Raw genomic sequence first — 21738 nt, forward strand, 5'->3', positions numbered from 1 at the left:
ACGCAGCGTGCTAGAGAGGCAAGAGATGTGGGGCATAAATGGCTGAGAGCGAATGTGCACTTGCTAGGAGGAACTTACAGGGGAGGGAGCTCAGTACAGTCAGTAGCCTAATCTTTCTGAACAGGTAGCCTAAATGATAACATGGTTTGGTACAAGGGTTCCTCAATTGTCTAGAATGGAATAGAATAGAATATAAAATATAGCTGCGAGCAGCAATGAACGGGGTTCACAGGATGACAGAAAGGACACAAGATCAGTTGGATAACAAAGCAAACACTATCATGTAGAAACTATCTTCCTTTATGTGCAACCAGTAAAGGCATTACCATGTTTATCCACAAGGACGACGCAAGAGAAGTTTAGTCTAGTGCTGTAGGTTGGTTATCTTTGAATGCAGGTATTCTTAAAGTCATTACTTAATGTATTGAGTTTCAGTGTTGGGGAGGCTACTCTAAAAATCTAGTTTACCAAGGTACCAATTACTTCACACTGGAAGAAGTTAAACTACACTAAAGCTACCCTTAAGAAAAATGTAGTTTACTTAACTAAAGTTACTTAGAAAAAGTAGTTCACTACATCCAAACTACTTCATAAATTATAATATCTAAATCTGAAATGTCATAGACTACAAATTGCAAGAACAGATCACTCTGAAATAAGAGTCTGGTGGTGCAGCCATGTAAGGTTGCAGTGACTTTATATTCACATAGCTTCTAAGGAGATATACACACAGAAAAAAGGGTTCCAAATGGGTTCTTCGGCTGTCCCAATAGGAGAACCCTTTTTGGTTCCAGGTAGAACCCTTTTAGGTTCTAGATAATACTTTTTTTTAAGGAGTGTACATATGGTTTACATATGGTTTACATTTACAAATTTCATGGCCCTATGTTCATCTGTTCAATTATTGTAGCCCTGGTGTGATATAGTGCCATCAGAGGCTAATTCATTGAGTCTATATACCAAATCTGGAGTCAATCTGATTTATGGTTCATGAGAAGAAGATTTTCAAAAGTATTTTTAGCATATGTGCTAACGTGCACCTATAGGTACAGTGCGACCATATTTGAATGCAACAACTATTTATCTCAAAACCATGGTCTAAGGCACTGCATCGCAGTGCTAGCTGTGCCACTAGAGATCCTGGTTCGAGTCCAGGCTCTGTCGCAGCCGGCCGCGACCGGGAGACCCATGGGCGGCGCACAATTGGTCCAGCGTCGTCCAAGGTAGGGGAGGGTTTGGCCGGCAGTGATGTGGGTTCGTTTCCCACGGGGGGCCAGTATGAAAAAAAAAAAACATGTATGCATTCACTAACTGTAAGTCGCTCTGGATAAGAGCGTCTGCTAAATGAGAGCAGGCATACTGCACCCATCACACAGTGATCATATTTGACTCAGGTCTCGTGATCTGGTGATAACACAGATATGCTCTTCACTACTGTAACATGACTGACCAAGATTAACCCTGGTAGGAAGACATGACCAAAAATGACCAAAATTCATTCGTAACAACATTTGTAACAAACTCTTTATGGACTATTGTGATTAGTCCAAAGACCCAATTTGGAGTGAATCTGACTTTTACGATTATTTTAAGCATTAGCGTTACATAGTTAAGAAAGTTAATTGTTAATAGTTTTCTTATTTTTAAAAGAAATTAATGCTAAATGTAAAATGGTTCATCATGGTAATGTCTTTGATGACCCTAAAAAGTTTCAAGTTGATAGGCCACTGTGGAATGGATTTACAAAGGATTTAAATAGACACGTAAAATATGATTTACTTATTTATCAATAACTCAGCCATCTTTTAACCAATCCCTTAGCTTTTTTCGAACTAAGTTAATTGTTTAGAGTCTAAGACGTTGGGAAATTGAATTGTTTTAAGATGGTCATACTATGGATCATTTAGCTATTTGATTTTGAATTTTAGGATCCCTTTAGGTATCAAAAAATATAAAACAATTATTTGATAAAATATTGATTTTGGCCTTTACTACTAAAGCCCATAGAAATGCATTGAATAACACATTCATAAATGGCAAAAAGGACAGTAAAAAAAATAATAATAAGAAACAAGGTTTTGAAGTGTCTGTCATACATCTAGGAGATATAAAATAAAACTCAGGACATATTTAGGTTTTTCTTTACACATATTTAACCCCTTTATTTACAAAACTTCTTTCATACTTCCATTTGTTTTTTTAAACCGATACCAGTTACCTTCAGACGAGTCCCGTGACACTTGTGGGGGTCATAGAGAAAACGGAGAACATCATCCTGTTCGTGAGAATCTCCCCTTTCCACAGTGGGGTCCCATTAGTTTGTAGCCCAAACGGTTCGGAAGCTACCAAACAGAAGTTGGCACACCATCGTGTTTGTGAGAGTCTCCCCTTTCCTTAGAGTGGTCATAATAGTGTATGCCAAATATCTCTAGCTTAAACTGATGGATTTTGATTGGGATTTTATGTAACACAACTCTAGGGGGTTAAGATATGTAATTTGGTGTTATTTGGGCTTACTTTTTTTAAAGGTTGACCAACATTTCCAAGATGGAGGAAAATCTATCCTGACGGACCTTATAGGTCCTTGAGGCAAATTTGTTCAGCAAGGGGAAAGACACCTACATATAAAGGTTCAAGTCTCTAGGTCAAACGGGGCAACGGATATGAGGATTTCAGTGAGACTGCTTATAACAGTGGCCAATCGTTACCATTCTTTTTTACCAAGTTACTCATGGCCTCAATTTCTGTATGCCAAATTAGAAAAAAAAGTTACCAGTCTATTCTTGAGTTATTTGACCATGTCAAGGGAAAAAAAATAAAAGTAAGAATTCATAACAATAACAATAGGTTTCACAGCTTCACTGTGAACCCCTAAATATCTTAATTGTCTTCATCTGAAATGTTAATTATTTTTGTAATTGGCAATTATGCTAATCACATCTTGCTATAAGGCATCTTGCTATGTAATCTCAATGATAAGATGATTTGTGTTTGAAATCAACTAGTTTTTTTTTAACCATGACTGATGACTGAAGATGTAGTTGTACATTGAATAGTAGCCCTTGTAGGGTACGCATAGCCACATGGACATGATATGTGCTTTATGAAAAGCATTACATCAATCTTGGAAAGCTCAGAGAAGACAATCACCAAAGGAGTTATTTATTTCATCTGCATTTTTCAGCCTGGCCAGCAGCTGTTGGGTCGTGGGGCCCTAGGGGCCTCCAGGGGCCCCTGCAGTCATGGCTGTCCTATAAATCTCAGGTCCGTGATGAATACCTCCTTGGTGACCACAATATTGACCAGTGAGCACGGACTTATATAACAGTTAAATGGTGGGAAAAACCATTTGGTGTGTATATGTGAAAGATATGATCGGACTGGGGGTCCCTTAAAATGTAATTGTGCTGAAATTATACATTGGCCAGTTCTCTCGCCAGATTCGTAACGCATACATGGCATGGAATGACATTTCAGTTAGTTCCAGAGCATTCCCGAGCATTCCATTACTTGACTAAGAGCTGTTCCAGTTGATAAATCAAGGCCTATTAGAAAACTTAGATTGCTCTGCTGATTCCACTGCCCCTAAACTGTGCTTTATCTGTGCCTTTGGAAATCATGGATTTCAACTCCAAGCCTCAATACATTTGCCGCATGATGAAGAACTTGAGAACTCAAGAAGAAGGAACTACTACTCTGTGCTGAAAGCAAACATCCGGTACAGGTAGACAGAAGTATTTTTAGGGAGTCCAAAAACAGTCTAGCTCCCATACAAAAATCACATTGTGCTCGGCGCACTAGAGACATGAGTTTTCATATCATCAGCGTTGGGGCTTCTCCTGTGGTGTGAGACCGACTGTATCACACCCCTGAGTCAATACATGTTAGAATCACTTTTGGAAGTTGTTACAGCTGTGAGTCTTTCTGTGTAAGTCTCTAAGAATGTTGCACACCTGGATTGTACAATATTTTAACATAATTATTTTTTAAATTCTTGAAGCTCTGTCAAGTTGGTTTTTGATCATTGCTAGACAGCCATTTCCAAGTCTTGCCATAGATTTTAAAGACGACTTAAGTCAAAACTGTAACTAGGCCACTCAACAACATTCAATGTTGTCTTGGTAAGCAAACTCCAGTGTATATTTGGCCTTGTGTTTTAGGTTATTGTCCTGCTGAAAGGTGAATGTGTCTCCCAGTGTCTGTTGGAAAGCAGACTGAACCAGGTTTTTCTCTAGGATTTTGCCTGTGTTTAGCTCTATTCCATTTCTTTTTAATCTAGAAAACTCCCTAGTCCTTGCCGATGAAAAGCATACCCATAACATGATGCATCCACCACCATGTTTGAAAATATGAAGACTGATACTCAGTGATGTGTTGTTGTGTTGGATATGCCCCAAGCATAACGCTTTGTATTCAGTTTTACTTTAGTGCCTTATTGCAAACAGGATGCATGTTTTCTAATATTTGTATTCTGTACAGGCTTCCTTCTTTTCACTGTCATTTAGATTAGTATTGTGAAGTAACTACAATGTTGTTGATCCATCCTCAGTTGTCTCCAATCACAGCCATTAAACTCTGTAACTGTTTTAAAATCACCATTGGCCTCATGGTGAAATCCCTGAACGGTTTCCTTTCTCTCCGGCAACTGAGTTAGGAAGGACGCCTGTATCTTTGTAGTGACTGGGTGTATTGATACACCATCCAAAGTGTAATTAATAACTTCACCATACTCAAAGGGTATTCAATGTCTCCTTTTTATATTTGTATCCATCTAACAATAGGTGCCCTTCTTTGCAAGGCATTGCAAAACCTCCCTGGTCTTTTTGGTTGAATCTGTGTTTGAAAATCACTGCTCGACTGAGGGACCTTACAGATAATTGTATGTGTGGGGTAGAGAGATGATGTAGTCATTCAAAAACCATGTTAAACTCTATTATTGCACACAGAGTGAGTCCATGCATCTTATAATAAATAATATGCCATTTAGCAGACGCTTTTATCCAAAGCGACTTACAGTCATGCATACTTTCTTTTTTTTGTGTATGGGTGGTCCCGGGGATTGAACCCACTACCTTGGCGTTACAAGCACCATGCTCTACCAGCTGAGCTACAGAGGAGAACATTTTCACTCCTGAATTTATTTAGGCTTGCCATAACAAAGGGGTTGAATACTTATTGACTCAAGACATTTCAGCTTTACATTTTTAATGAATTAGTAAAAATGTCTATGAACATAATTCCACTTTTACATTATGGGGTATTGTGTGTAGGCCAGTGACACAAAATCACAATTTAATCAATTTAAAATTCAGGCTGTAACACAACAAAATTTGGAAAAGGTCAATGGGTGTGAATACTTTCTGAAGGTACAGTATGTGTGACATTCAAAGGGGGAATGGGCAAGACAAAATATTTAACTGGCTTTGAACAGGGTATGGTAGTAGGTGCCAGGTGCACCGGTTTGAGTGTGTCAAGAACTGCAACACTGCTGGGGTTTTCACGCTCAACAGTTTCCTGTGTGTATCAAGAATGGTCCACCACCCAAAGGACATCCAGCCAACTTGACACATCTGTGGGAAACATTAGAGTCAACATGGGCCAGCATCCCTGTGGAATGCTTTTGACACCTTGTAGAGTTAATTTCCCTCTACAAATTGAGGCTGTTCTGAGGGCAAAAGAGGGTGCAACTATTAGGAAGGTCTTCCTAATGTTTGTATACTCAGTGTATAGGATTGACATATTATAATGAGTTATACAATGAGTACATTACGATTAAATTGGGATATGATATACAGTATTATGATGAACTATCATTGTTACGATTAAAATATTTCATAATTAGTTTGGATACGTTTATGGCATTGTTTTGAATATCTCTTACTCTGCCATTCATAGGCTCTAATTCAAGCCTGTGTTTGTTAAGATATGTATTTTATTTATTTATGTTGTGATGACCTAATGGAGGCTGTGGGAGAGGCCTCGGTGGAGCTATCTGCACTTTGCCAATCCCACCCCTGATCAGTGTCACGTTCGTTCATCGACGGGTCAGACCAAGGCGCAGCGTGATATGCGTACATGTTTATTAGAACCGAATAAACAACTACAAAACAACAAACGAAACGTGAAGGCCAAGGTACACAAACAACATACCTCAACACGGAACAAGATCCCACAACACACTAGTGCCAATAGGCTGCCTAAGTATGGTCCCCAATCAGAGACAACGAGCGACAGCTGCCTCTGATTGGGAACCACACCGGCCAACATAGAAATACAAATCCTAGAATATACAACATAGACAATCACCACATAGAAAATACACACCCTGACTCAACAAATAAGAGTCCCCAGAGTCAGGACGTGACAATCAGACTACTGTGAACTTCAAAACCCTTGAGGTGAGGTACATGCAGGGGGCATCAATAATTATACCATGATTAAAGGTGGAAGAGATGTTTGTGCTTCATTCGAGACAAAAGCTTTTAGTCTTTCATCGTTGCTTAGTAAGTATTCAGACCCCTTGACTTTTTCCACATTTTGTTACGTTACAGCCTTATTCTACAATTGATTAAATCGTTTTTTTCCCTCATCAATCTACACACAGTACCCCATAATGACAAAGCAAAAACAGGTTTTTATATATTTTGTATTTGGCGAGTTCTACCATTCTTCTCTGCAGATCCTCTCAAGCTCTGTCAGGTTGGATGGGGAGCGTCGCTGGACAGCTATTTTCAGGTCTCTCCAGAGATGTTCAATTGGGTTCAAATCCGGGCTCTGGCTGGGACACTCAAGGACATTCAGAGACTTGTCCCGAAGCCACTCCTGCATTGTCTTGGCTGTGTGCTTAGAGTCGTTGTCCTGCTGGAAAGCGAACCTTCGCCCCAGTCTGAGGTCCTGAGCGCTCTGGAGCAGGTTCTCATAAAGGATCTCTCTGCACTTTGCTCCGTTCATCTTTCCCTCGATCCTGACTAGTCTCCCAGTTTCTGCCGCTGAAAGACATCCCCACAGCATGATGCTGCCACCACCATGCTTTACCGTAGGGATGGTGCCAGGGTATTGTGTGCAGATTGATGAGGAAAATGTTTTATTTAAGTCATTTTAGAATAAGGCTGTAACGTAACAAAATGTGGAAAAAGTCAAGGGGTCTGAATACTTTCCGAATGCACTGTATCTACTGTGTAGTGCTGTGTAGTCCTGTGCAGGGCAGGTGTGTTGCCATCTGGGGGATCAAACTTTCTAAACCCGTAATGAAGGTCATTCAACAAACCAGACATCTCCTTTTATGCTCAGTAGACTTCATTGCACTCAGTTTTTCTTTCCCCCCGATTTCAGAAGATGATCAGTTTGTGGCGACGTTGCTCTGTTTTGATGGGAAAATAAGATCAACGCAGATAAAAGACCACAACTACCTCCTTTTTCTCCTCCTCCTCCTCCTCCTCCTCCTCCTCCTCCTCCTCCCTCAATCTGTGTTTACAGCTAATCCATTTTGTCTAGGTCGTTAAAAGCTCCAATCCACAACATTCACTCATAGAGTACTCCTGGGGAGGGATACAGGTCTGTCTCTGATCACACACAATATATAAATATGTTTGACATTATTTGAAAAGGCTTCAAGGCATCATATTTCTTCATGTTGCAGGTGAAACTTTGATTTAGATTCTCTAGAGTATCTTGGTTCAGTTTTTGTGTGTGAAAATGTATACTTTATTATAGGAATAGTAGTGCTGTGCAGGGACGGCCTGTTCAATAGGGCGATATGGGCGACGCACTGCCAAACGGGAAAAGGAAGGGATTTTTTTTCTAATCAATTATATCACGGCAACAGTAGTTATCAGTGTTGTAATCTGATCTGACTGCCACTAAATGTCAAATCAGGCTAAAGTCGTGCTTCAAATGGCCCCGCCCGTTTTTGGGCGATTTCAGTCAGGTTGAAAATCGCCCAGAAGTCTCTCATAGCCTGTCATGTAAAATCTATTTTTTTCAAATTTCAAAGCTTTCAATACATTCTCTATGGGTGTCTGTGGGCTTGCACTTACGCGCTTTCGTCATACGTGACGTAACCATGAACGTAACTAAGCAAATAGCGGCTAGCAGCGTCTCTGTTGCGACCTGCAATGTGGCGTTATTTTATGTTTTTAATTTGTACACTTAGTGGCGTTATTTTATGTTTTTAATTTGTACACTTAGTTTACAAACATTCTGCCAACCATGGATTTCCAGTGGTGGGTTTTGGACTGATCTTGTTGATCGTGTACATACCCGCTACGAACGGACTAAATAATGAAAACGTTGCTGGCAGCGGAATCCAATACAGCTGGGAGACTTGGCTGGATGACAGAGTCCCGGACAGAGAAGTGGAGCCGGCCGGCTTCACCCTGGTCGGAGCGGACCTCGATCTGACAGTCACAGGGAAAATCGATCCTGGTAAGAGAGCGACTCTGTACCCCCGAGCCCCGACATTGAACTGCTTTCTGTGTCACTGCGACCTTACTATCTGCCCCGTGAGTTCCCCCAATTGTTTGTTACCGTTGTGTACTGTTGATAATCACAAGTTTACTGGAGAACTGAGACCAAGTAGAGACTTTGGACAGGGTGGATATGGTATAATAAAGGCAGTTTATTCAGAGGTAAAGATATTTACATTTACATTTTAGTCATTTAGCAGACGCTCTTATCCAGAGCGACTTACAGGAGCAATTAGGGTTAAGTGCCTTGCTTAAGGGCACATCGACAGATTTTTCACCTAGTCGGCTCGGGGATTAGAACCAGCGACCTTTCGGTTACTGGCACAACGCTCTTACCCACTAAGCTACCTGCCGCCCCTGGAATCGCGTGCACGGACTCGTTCGTCAAACTCTTAGGGAGCTATCTGAAGAGAGCCCCGAAAACATTGTGTGCTGACATTTTATACAATAAATGATGTAGGTTGAATCTAGTAGTTCTGATCTTCTGATTGGTCCTGATGAGTTGGGCGAGGTCCCCTCCACTGTTGCATTGGCTCTGAGTCGGGTTCTCTGTCTTCAAATGTTCAGCCTAAAGAGAGGGGATTTGTGTGTGTGTGTGTGTGTGTGTTTAACAGTGATGATGTGTGTGTGTGTGTGTGTTTAACAGTGATGATGTGTGTGTGTGTGTGTGTTATCAGTGATGATGTGTGTGTGTGTGTGTGTGTGTCCTCAGAGCAAGAACTCGTGAGTTGGAAGAACTGAGAGACCTATGGCGTGGGTGTTGTCCTTGGCCACCTGCTGACAAGGCTGACAAGATAGGACTCTTTTGTCCATTGTTATAGGATAGGAACAGCATTGATTGAAAACAAACGCCCAACACAAAATGGGTCATGCACAAGATTTTAGTCAGACCAAGCTATAACATTATATATTTACTACGACAGTACATTCAACCAAAAGCTAATATAACAAAGGCATCAGAGATTATTTATAATCTGTCACAGAAACTGGAATCCATCTCCCCAGATCAGTCAATAAATGCTTCTGGTATTGACTTATATGCTGCCCCTGTCTTCATGTTGTTGCTGGACATATCTTTTTTAAAATGTGTGTAGGTCACCTAAATCATCAGAAAAATTGCCCCTCCTGAGAATTTTTTCAGGAGCCGCCACTGGTGCTGTGACCTTAGGTAAGACAGAGGCCAACCGTGTGGGGGCTGGTGAGTGGATGACCTTCAGAAGTCAAACAGGGAGATCACGACACCACTTGATGAAAGGGGGACGTAAACAAAGAGGTTGTTGACGCTTCCACTTCCTGTATGGCCTGGCAGAATCCTTACACTCTGTAGTGACAGGTTAGCAGATGAATGGGCCCCTGTTTCCAAAACAATCTCATTGTTCAACCGAACCATTCAAGGCCAGTGAAAGATAACACAGATTCATTCATTCAGTTTAGGCAAAGTAACAATTCTAATGTCAACAGAATGTATCATATTATAATTTTCTGTTATGAAGATAATGACCAAGGTGAAGGAAATACCTTTTGTATCCAACAAACAGCAACATCCATGAATACAGGAAATGGAGGGGATGTCAAATAATTTGTAATATTTTGTAAAGCTGAGCTTGTAAAAAAAAACTGAGCTTGTATTTTGTTAAACTGATTCCAAGGATTTTACATTGGTACATCCCCAGAGGGATGTTTTCTTCTCAATTTCAACCCCTGAATAGGGGCACTTATTCTGCTACTACAGAGTGAAGCAGCAGTGGACCATGCCTCGTTGGCTTTCACGTGATAGAATACAACATGCAGTATTCTTGTGAGACAAAGGTATTGATCTAAATACTGTAGAGCCGAATGGTCAATGGACAGTCTGGTAGTAGTGAGGTGAGAGGCCAACATAAGACACAGCTGTCAGTAATGTGATTAGCTTAGGAATTCTTTCCTACATTTATTTTAGCCCAGCACAGACTACTCTAGCAGTGGTATGTAGGCTATAGTAGGTTAGGTTTCCCAATCAGCGGGTGGATGGACAATTCTCTTCATATCATTGTGTCACATGAGGAAGGATGTAGTTTTATAGTTGACATGTAGAGGAGAGGAAATTGAAAGACAATCCAGCCGTTTCTGCCAATCACTCATTGTTTTACTACTAGGTAATGCGACATATGTTTACTGTATATTAGACTATTCCTGAAATACCGGAAAGACAATAAGCTTATTTTGAAACAATATGTCATGGCATAGTCATTTATTAAATGGCAGTCATTTACTATATCGCAGCAACGTTGGTCTTAACAGGATTCATCATGACTTCCATGTTGTGGGTTTTGGAACAATAGAAGTCTTACTGCCACCTTGTTATGATAGGTTGTGTCAGCCCTATTCTTCAGAGGTTATTGATAGTAAGTGGGTTTATGCTTACATTATAGCTGTCATGAGTAAAATATTTAGTCGATTTGCTGTATATTTGTGATGTACATTATAAACAGAGAAGCTGCCGATGTAACCTTTTTTTTACACAGTCATATCAGGATTCATCTAAAGAATGTGTGCTCTTTACCTGTAATAAGATACATCTTAGGCAGAGGGTTTGGGAAGATTGGGAGCATTTAGTTTGGGAAATAAAATAGACTGGGACTGAGTAAGGAAAAGACAACACAAACAAAGTGCCTGGATGCCTCTCCCCCGTGCAGTTCCCAGGGACTGCAAAGACCCTAGAAGACCCAAGAGAGTAAGCTTTTAACTTGGCTGACAGAAAGGGACAGAAAGTCAAGACATTCTGGAATTTTGTGAGGGGACACAGATAAACCTGCATAGGGTGTTCCAAAGAAACGTCCTGCTTTTATTTAGGCAAAACTGACATCTCTGCTTGTGAAATCAGAATATTCACAACTTCAGATCTGCATATCTTATTTATTTGAGAATTTTCAGGTGATGTTTTGGAAGTGTTTTCTTGATGGTTGTCTTTGTGTCCCTTTACATTAAACTTTAAACCCATGAGAATCTTTAATCTACGTCTGTTGGGAATAAACACACTTACATTTTGTCCTTGAATCCGGTTGCCCTGGCATTTCCCCTTTGACGCATTCTCTTGCCTACTACACTTAGCACATACCCCCAGTGCACCCTGGTCCCTGCACAAGTGTGATTGATCATTGGACACTACTCCTGTTTGTGATGGCGCTCGCTCTCTGTGGTGGAAATAGACTCTATAGCTCATGTTCTAAGGAGAGCCTAGAGGAAGGGGAAAATAAGTCATTCTTTCCAGGCCAGACCCAAGAGCAAGTTGTTTTGGGGTTATCTTCTCGAATGAGAGAGGGCCATTGTCCAGTGCGTACAAGGGTGGGAGCACGGAGTGTGCGCAGGGGGCAAGGGGGCTTGGGGGAAGAGTGGGAGAGATATTTGGAGTCCTGTTTCTGCTAAACTCCGTCACAATAACATGGATTGTGACAAAGGGACACTTTGATAAGAGACACAAGCTTTTGCAAATCCCTGTCTCCATGGTGACTACTTGTAATTAGAGGCTATGAATCATTATACATCCCACAGACAGTGTTTCAGGGCATGTCCAGTCCTACCCAACGCCATGAAGAGTGAGAGCATGACTTAGGTTGTTCTTTTTAGTTTCTTTGTTTTTTTGTAGGGGGTAGATCAGCTTTAATATTGCAGATAGATTGGAACTTCCATCAATGTAATTGTCTGCATCACTTCCAATCCCCCATATGTTTTTTTCTTTTTTTTCTCACAGGGAAATAAGTATTTGACCCCCTCTCAATCAGAAAGATTTCTGGCTCCCAGGTGTCTTTTATACAGGTAACGAGCTGAGATTAGGAGCACACTCTTAAAGGGAGTGCTCCTAATCTCAGTTTGTTACCTGTATAAAAGACACCTGTTCACAGAAGCAATCAGATTCCAAACTCTCCACCATGGCCAAGATCAAATGGATGTCAGGGATGTCAGGGACAAGATTGTAGACCTACACAAGGCTGGAATGGGCTACAAGACCATCGCCAAGCAGCTTGGTGAGAAGGTGACAACAGTTGATGCAATTATCGCAAATGGAAGAAACACAAAAGAACTGTCAATCTCCCTCGGCCTGGGGCTCCATGTAAGATCTCACCTCGTGGAGTTGCAATGATCATGAGAACGGTGAGGAATCAGCCCAGAAATACACTGGAGGATCTTGTCAATGATCTCAAGGCAGCTGGGACCATAGTCACCAAGAAAACAATTGGTAACACACTACGCCGTGAAGGACTGAAATCCTGCAGCGCCCACAAGGTCCCCCTGCTCAAGAAAGCACATATACAGGGCCGTCTGAAGTTTGCCAGTGAACATCTGAATGATTCAGAGGAGAACTGGGTGAAAGTGTTGTGGTCAGATGAGACCAAAATCGAGCTCTTTGGCATCAACTCAACTCGCCGTGTTTGGAGGAGGAGGAATGCTGCCTATGACCCCAAGAACACCACCCCCACCGTCAAACATGGAGGTGGAAACATTATGCTTTGGGGGTGTTTTTCTGCTAAGGGGACAGGACAACTTCACCGCATCAAATGGACGATGGAAGGGGCCATGTACCGTCAAATCTTGGGTGAGAACCTCCTTCCCTCAGCCAGGGCATTGAAAATGCGTTGTGGATGGGTATTCCAGCATGACAATGACCCAAAACACACGGCCAAGGCAACAAAGGAGTGGCTCAAGAAGAAGCACATTAAGGTCCTGGAGTGGCCTAGCCAGTCTCCAGACCTTAATCCCATAGAAAATCTGTGGAGGGAGCTAAAGGTTCGAGTTGCCAAACGTCAGCCTCGAAACCTTAATGACTTGGAGAAGATCTGCAAAGAGGAGTGGGACAAAATCCCTCCTGAGATGTGTGCAAACCTGGTGGTCAACTACAAGAAATGTCTGACCTCTGTGATTGCCAACAAGGGTTTTGCCACCAAGTACTAAGTCATGTTTTGCAGAGGGGTCAAATACTTATTTCCCTCATTAAAATGCAAATCAATTGAAAACAATTTTAACATGCGTTTTTCTGGATTTTTTTGTTGTTATTCTGTCTCTCACTGTTCAAATAAACCTACCATTAAAATTATAGACTGATCATTTCTTTGTCAGTGGGCAAACGTACAAAATCAGCAGGGGATCAAATACCTTTTTCCCTCACTGTATTACAATCCTTCAGCCATTCCTGGACCTGTGTCCAGAAACAAGCTACAAATGGACAGTACCAAAACAAATGATCTAATGATTCTGTCTCTTCACAGCCAAATCTGCTGAGCTAGGAAGATTGTATCCCCCATACAAATAACATTCTATTGGTAGCAAGAATTGTATATAATAATTTAAATTGAAAATTTATAAGTTTTGAATACGTCGTCATTTTGCGTATCAGTTCATAAACACTATGCCATGGAATCGGTACGTCAAAAATCTCTTCCCAACTATTTTGCAATCTATATGGGACGGCTGTCAATCTTTTGGTCCTTAAATGAAACTTTAGGTTGTTCTTTATCCAAAGTCCATCCAGTTCTAACTAGTTTATCACATCTGTGATGTCTATTTTTGGAATGTCAAAGGGGTATTTACAAGAATATGTTCAAATCTCTGAACTCATTCCTAAAAAGCATAACATTGAGCATGGCTTTCTAACATTAGAAATGAAATTGAGCTAACAAGTGATGACCGTGTCGACCAAGTAAAGCCATTCCCATGGTCCTGGGAAGGGAAACTTTCACAGACCAAGAATGTACTACCGGGGGACTTCCCCATTCAACAGTAGTCTTACTTCTTCTGATCTTAATTTTTATCTGTGAGTCAGTGCCTCAGTGCCCCCCCTCCCCCCTCACTCTGTTTCTGTGTGTCTCTCTTTCTCTCTCTTTCTCTCTCTCTCTCTCTCTCTCTCTCTCTCTCTCTCTCTCTCTCTCTCTCTCCCTCTGCATATTTATGGCTCTTTCTGACCCCTGTGGGCTGCTGTGGTATGCAGGGTCTTAGCCTGGGTTATGACCAGTCTGCTCGCCCGTGATTTCTTCTGTTTGGAGTTTGTGTTTTCCCATAGAAGCTTCTGGTCCGCTGATTACCCCCTGCTCGCTGTCACACTCTCTCCCAGTCTGTGAATATAACAGTACTCTCCTCCAGTTACACTGGCAGGCTGCTAAAGTCAACAGAGGATCAGATGGTCGCAATACAAAGCTACCCGAAAACTAACCACAAAGTCCTAAATGAACGAATTACTGGACAGATTACAAAAAATCCAGTCACACATCTCAGAGATAGAGACAGACACTTAAAGGTCGAAAGAGGAAAGTCAAATAAAGTATTTGGGGTTTCACTGATTTCCTTTCACATTATGTTGACAATGTTAAATTCTTATTAGTGAGTTGTAGAAAATAGTTCAATTTTATTTGATTGCAGACAGTAGACAGTAAAATATGAATAAATTACCATTAATTCCATTATCTTTTCACTGCATGGAGAAATAAAGAGTTCACAAGCTCATCACAACACCTAGTTGTTAAACAGCCATTTAACACAGACCAGGTGATGCCACCCATGACCAGATCACTTCCTGTGTTAAAAGGGTGACCCTCTTTTTTTCAGCCCACACTGCAATCAGGTCTGCCGATCATGTAGAAGGATGTAAGGGCGGGTCAGCCGGTCACATTCTCTATAGCATAGAAATGACCTGGCAGGCGGGAAAAGCAATTGTAGAAAATGAGTCCTTGGCGGGTCCCCTCGCCTTGTAGGAAGTGCATTAAGGGGTTTTCTTACTTTACCCTGGGACCCATCCTGGTGGCTTCTGTTGTTCTCCAATCTGGGATGCATTTCAATATTGTTTGTTTATTTTACCGAGGGCCTCTGACGATACCGTTTCCAGTTTGGCCCTAGAGCATGAGGTTGTAGATTGTGGGAAATGTTTGATGTGAGGAAAAAATGCTCCTGTCGGTCATCGGCTGTTTGTCTTTGTTGACTATATGGTAAATATAGGGACACACAGCTCCATACTACTGTTAACCCTCTGACTGGGTTGGAAAATGTATGGAAAATAAAACATATTTGTCTTGGTTAAGATGAAAATCTATAACCTCCTTAGAGCGAATGCCCATTTGGAGCTGAAGTAAGTAGCCCTGTGTCTTGGGGTTGTGATTGAGTGTCACATTTTTCCATAATGGAATAAATCTCCAGATGTGAGCTTGCTGGAGGGGTGTACCTAATGTGTAAAGTTGAAGCAATAATTTAAGAGATTAATTTGTAAGTATACTGAGGCCATCGTAAAACTTCGGACTCCAAAGGCCCAATTGAGATTTTTTTGTTCACTTCAATGATGGGAAGTTTATTGCTTAGTTATTTGTGGATCAAAGGCATGGAAAATTGCATGACATGTAGGCCTAATTCTCATCTGAGATAGTTTGGTGGTTGCTTTAGGACCAAACTAGGCAACAGTGTGCTTTAGGACCATGCGGACGTCTTTGAGCGGTCGGGTAGGCTGTTTGGAGTGTTTATCAGACTGGAGAATTTAAAAAAATTATAATAATTCCCCCCCCACTTCTAAAACCAAAGTTGCGCCCCTGCCTATAGGTGCACGTGCACGCCAGTGACATTATGATTTGTCCCAAAAAATCGGAGGCAAAAACCAGCGCGCACCGGTAGAGTTGTTCATCATAAGCCTCACATCCCACAGCCTCTCGACAGACATAACAATTTAATGTTACGGATGGTACTGCAAAGGACGCATTTAGTCCAGCAGTAAAACAAACAGGGGAAGCTGAGTCCTGTCTCCAGACAAACTGTTACCATAAAAGGCATAGACTACAAAGAAACACACCTGACTCTTAATAGGCTAAATAAGTAAGTGAACTCCTGCAACTGCTCTTCCTCCATACTGTGCCATTAAATGCTTGAACAAATGGTGTCTTTGTTGGTTCCAACAATTGAATCTGTTTCCTATGATCATATCGCTGTTCCTTTTTGGCATCTGCTCTCCTTCCACACTTCCCATACCCTCAGCTTGAGAGGATGATCAACAGGCAAGGAAGGAAACTTGGTTGAAGTTATTGTTCTGAAACACAGAGCTTTTATTGTCGTCCTATATGAGGTGAGGTAATGGGAAGCTCAACACACAGAGTGGGAAGGGAATTTGAGTCACCCTTATAGCATGCATGACACACGGATGGTTGTAGTGTATGATTAAATCCCAGTAAAAATGAAAAAAACTAAGCTAAAGATATGTTGCCTAGTCAAAGACATAGCCCTCTAAATGTACTTTAATTTAATACATGAAATATAAAGTTCTGGTGCAAGATAATTTGATGTCACAGTAAATTAAATTACATTTATTGAATGTAGTTTCATCAAAGATTTTTTCCATATAAATTGACTTCAATTCTGGTCAAAATGGCGGGAAAAAGGGAGAAGGTTTGTTAAAGAAGAGTGGTAGGAAATGTAAGCAAAGTGCGTTGAAGACAGGAGGAGAAATGGAAGTGAATGAGGGTGAAGTATCTGAGGTGGTAGGTGTGGTGAAGTGCTCGGAGCCAGAGGCTTGCGCAGAGGGTGAGGATAAAGATGAGTCTGTGACTGTAGGAGTGAAGTTTGTGGGAAAATAGTAGGAGATATGTACCAGTACAGTGGGATAGGCAAGCAAGTGATATATGTTTCAGTAAGATTGGATTTTTAGCATTTATAGCAATGGTTATTAATTGTACTGCAGGGATGGAACGTAAGTCGAAGAAAATTGAGGTTGTGGTGGCAGCTGCAGAGAGATATTTGGGTGTGCGAGACTTGACAGCAGAAGAGTTACAGGGAGTGTTAAGTGGTGATGTCCCATAATTTCAGGTTGAGGGCATGAGGTAGGAGTGAATCTATTTAAATAGTGGAGAAGGGTGGGGTTAATTATTAGTAATTGTTTTGAATTTGTGAATGTAGTGTTAGATGGTAGGGTATTTTTTTGCTTTGTTTTATTTTTCAAGGAAAATAAAAGGGAGTTGTACTCCAGTCTAATAGGTGGCGGTAATGCAACAAATTGGATGCCAACCGCCGTTAAACCTCATTGAAGAAGAAGAACGAATTTTGATTCAGAGTAACATACGTACCCTCGCGGGCGTGATTAATTGGAGGAGAAGATCATGTGACCAAACCGAAACTATTACATGGCGGCCACCATGTAAGTAACAGCCCGTGTCTGTTTTGTTACTTTTCTTTCGTCAATTTCCTTTATCTTGCATTGGATTATGGTGGATTTTGCACAAGGAGATACGTTATTGAAGACGGGGCATGAGGAGATGGAACATTTTGTGAGCGCAAGACGGGAATTTATTTAGGAAGAAAAGTTTGTTAGCTAGTCGGCTAACCGAAGAGCTAACTAGTTACTATAGCCAACCCAAGTTTGAAAGTAAACATCCGCTGATTACAGTGCGTGTATGTTCGCCCTTTAGCCGATACAAACGCGGTTGCACCGCTGTTTATTTCAAATTGCAAGTGGAATGTGCCCGACCAACGTGTTTGGCAGGTAGTTATGCTAGCTAGTAGAGCTGGCTTTGTTATGCTAGCTTGCTAACTAGTTTAGCTAGCTGGCTAATTGAACGGAACGAGAAGTGAACGCATCCGAGGTAGCTGACGTTATCTAGTTAGCTATGTAACCTTTGCTGGCCAGACAAAAAAACTGACAATTCAAGTGAATTGATCAAGACAGTGAACCAACTCGAGTAAGAACGTTATCATGGGTCTGGTGAACCTTGTCTTTTGCACCATTGGGAAATGTTTCGATTTCATATCCTTCCTGCTGGACCTAAATTTCTTAATAGTCCATTCAGTGATACGGCTCCTGGCAGCATGTATCACCTTTGTGAGTAACCTACCCATGCTACTGACCAACTCAATGGTGAAGTGCTGGAACTTCACTGTGTTCTGCATGGTTGCCATGATGGACAGCGTATCACTTCTGGCCCAGGGCACAGTCAACATGTTAGGGCGCTGGCTGCACCTCTTGGGAGGTGTTCTGGAGAGTTTCAAAATGGTGGGCTACTTGTCCTCGCATGTTCTCCTGCGTGTCAGGGATCTGTTCCACCGTGGGTTGCTGTGTGGCCACTACTTGCTGCAGCAGGTGTGGGAGGGCTGTGGCATTGCGGTCAGCCTGGTGCTCTACCTGGTCAACACGGTGGTCAACCTGCTGCTCATCGGGACACAGAGCGTCTACTCTGTTGTAGTCAGCATGTGGGAGGCGGTCTCCTGCCCCCTGCAGAAGGCTGTGGAGCTCACCCTCACACTCTTCACCTTCTTGTACAGCAGCCTGGTCGGCACCTCAGTCGTTCTCTGGACTCCTGTCAGGCTGGCCCTGGAGTTCCTAGGTTTGCTCGGACACATTTTCGTCAGCGTCTTCCTCCTGAACATCTATGGCCTCATTCTCACAGCTGCCATTGTTGTCACAGCCACAATCTACATGAACCCTGAGCTGACCCGTCTTGGAGCCCGCCGCGCCGTCGGTTACTTCAACTCTGTCCCCACCCTGCAGGTCCTACAGAGGGCGCTCCATCGCCTATACATGCTGGGGAGGGGCGTGTGGCAGAGGCTTCAGCGGCAGGTCAGCCGCCTACACCAAATGATAACACCAGTCTACAGGAACATCAGAGTGAGGGGTGACGGCCACGCCAGGCAACCTGAACCCAGTGACAGAGAGCAGAGGGCTCTTCCGGACGGTAGGGCAGGAGACGCAGCACCACACGCTGAACGCGCTGCTCGGCCTCGCCAGCTAATGGACGACCTGTGGGACCTAGCGTTCCCCAGCTCCAGCAGCACATACAGGCCTTTACAGAAACAGAAACTCTCCTCAGTGGAGGGGGGCTCCAGCTCCAAGGGTGCCCCGACCGACAGCTTACTGACTCTGCTCCAGGAGCAGGAGGAGAGGAAGAAGTGCATCATCTGCCAGGACAGCACCAAGACAGTGGTGCTGCTGCCTTGCCGCCACCTGTGTCTGTGTCGGGACTGTACCGACATACTGCTGCGCCAGCCCATCTACCAGCAGAACTGTCCGCTCTGCCGCCATATGATCCTTAATACCATGGATGTGTATCTCTGAGGGGACCTAACGAGGGAGGGGCGTGTTGCCCACAGCGCTGCATTATTAACATGTTGAATCTCAGGTTTAGGATGTGCAGAGACTATAGGCTATGTCTACACCTGCAGTACATTGCAGCTCAGACACACGGCTATCCAAGTCCAGCGCACTGTGCTTAAATTGCTTGCCGCTCATGGCTGATGTCTTAAATTATGCCTGTGTTTTGTTCAGACAACCATGACAGTACTTGCCTACTTTTTTTTTTTTTATACTTGTTTGTTCATATTACTGAACACTTCATGTTGTTCCAAACTGTATGTGGTGTGTGAACCTAATAAGGAATGTTTGCTGTGTAGCAGTTAATTTCCTTTATTCAGCTTAGGTTCCGTTTGAAAGCATTCCCAATGGAAGTTTAAAACACAGGAGTGAAAACCGTACCAAATGTTGTCGTAAAAACACATTTCGTAGCCTATGCATAGGTTTAAATGGTGACAACCTCTCAAATGCAATTTGTCAATTGCCAATATTGTTCCAAGCAGTTCACATCCAGAGACTCATAAAAAGTGTGAATTTGTTGTGTATTGTGGGAAAGGAGGTTAATTTCATAAGCTATGGTTGTCTAAAACTACCAGTGTCAGAGAAATTATTTACCATATCTATCTATCTGTCTTGTCATGTTAGAAACGTTTGTTTTGTTCTAATGAGTATTCCATCACTTGGATCACTGTAGCCAGTTCTTTCCACTATGCTGACATATGAACACTACCTAATTTATGCACCACACAAGGTTTATTCTCCTTTTATCTTGTTATCAAACATTGACTTGTTGTTCAAAATGACCACCATTAGTCAGTAATGGCTAAATAATTATTTGTTTCTATTTTGTCTCTTTGCTCAAAATAAGTATTGATCAAAGCTCTGTGAAACGCCATGTTGAATGTTTACAGCACAAACTGCAATGGTTATTGAATTAGATTGCAAGTGTTGGAGAAAGGTTAAGTGACAATAAAAGCAAAAGGCTGGTGAGTCATATTTGATATGCCTTTTTTTGGGCCAAGGTTTCATAAATACATGTTGAATAGGCTCTGCCCGTAATATATTTTTGGGTCAGACACGATGGAGTGACTTCAATATTGTGACAGAGGAGCTAGAACGTGAACCACAGTGTCACTGATGTCCTTCTATAATTGTCTAAGTCTCATTGACATTTTGTAGCCAATAATAATTTCCCACTGTCTTTGTTCCAATCAGAAGTCTTAACATTTGTCTGTTATTTCAAGAGATGCTGGAATCACTCATTCAATAATTTGCCCTTCATTGCTTTTATCTAGTGCCAAACCAACCATTTTCAAAAGGCCTATCATTTTCTTAACACCCATGTAAAAAAAAAAAAAAGTAATGAAACCAACAGTTGTCTATGATGTGACATATTGATAAAAATCTGGGAGGGAAAAGGTTGGGCCCATGAATTGGTTGGGCCCATAAATTGTCTATGATATACAAATGTATGAAAAAAGATTGGGCATATTATATTTTAGAGTAAATCCTAGGTTATATTCTGAGTTTACCTCTTTTCCTGTCAGGTTCCCCAAAGCCCTTTATTCATTCCGTGACATTCCTGTCTACAGATACAGTGGACTCTTATCACAGACCACACGTGTTGCCATTCACACAGCTTATTTTGTCTAGGGAGACTGACCTGTGTATCCGGGGGACATGGCACAAAGTGATGGACATTGCAATAAGCCATGAATGGGGTAGCATGTAGCCTAGCAGTTAAGACTGTTGGGCCAGTAACTGAAAGGTCGCTGGTTCGAATCCCCGAGCCGACTAGGTGAAACATCTGTCTGTGCCCTTGAGCAAGGCACTTAACCCTAATTGCACCTGTAAGTCTCTCTGGATAAGAGCATCTGCTAAATGACTTAAATGTACACATTTATTTGGTTGTATAAAGGTAATGGATGTGGCCATACTCACTAATGAGAATGACAAATGTCTGTGAGACAATAAACAAACAATCTTTTGGTACTTTTTTTCTGTCTTTTTCTGTTGTGAAAAACGTTTATTTGATGTATTTTCACTATTTACTTCGCATCCCTGTTCAGAGCAGTCAATATACTGTTTTTTTTGTTACAGATTGGGTTTACCAGCTTGTGTGAATAAACCTAGGCCCTGATACAATCCACCAGAAAGAGAACAGCACCACAGCCAGTTCTGTTTCACAGGATGCTTTGCTCACCATACTAG

General features: G+C 41.9%; 1 protein-coding gene across 1 annotated transcript; it reads left to right on the forward strand.

The window, feature by feature from the left end:
* The first annotated feature begins 17607 nt into the window (after positions 1-17607).
* On the forward strand, positions 17608-21518 carry LOC311105884 (E3 ubiquitin-protein ligase RNF26-like). The gene has a single exon (XM_084148108.1). The coding sequence runs from the start codon at positions 18157-18159 to the stop codon at positions 19510-19512; it is 1356 nt and encodes a 451-aa protein (XP_084004234.1). The 5' UTR covers positions 17608-18156; the 3' UTR covers positions 19513-21518.
* The last annotated feature ends 220 nt before the right edge of the window (positions 21519-21738 follow it).

The sequence above is a fragment of the Coregonus lavaretus genome (assembly GCF_964263955.1).
Source record: "Coregonus lavaretus genome assembly, chromosome: 30".
NCBI classification, from domain to species: Eukaryota; Metazoa; Chordata; class Actinopteri; order Salmoniformes; family Salmonidae; genus Coregonus; species Coregonus lavaretus.

Bases quoted from the DNA above. Each gene is read 5' to 3' on its own strand.
- LOC311105884 (XM_084148108.1), top strand. From the start codon at position 18,157: ATGGGTCTGGTGAACCTTGTCTTTTGCACCATTGGGAAATGTTTCGAT.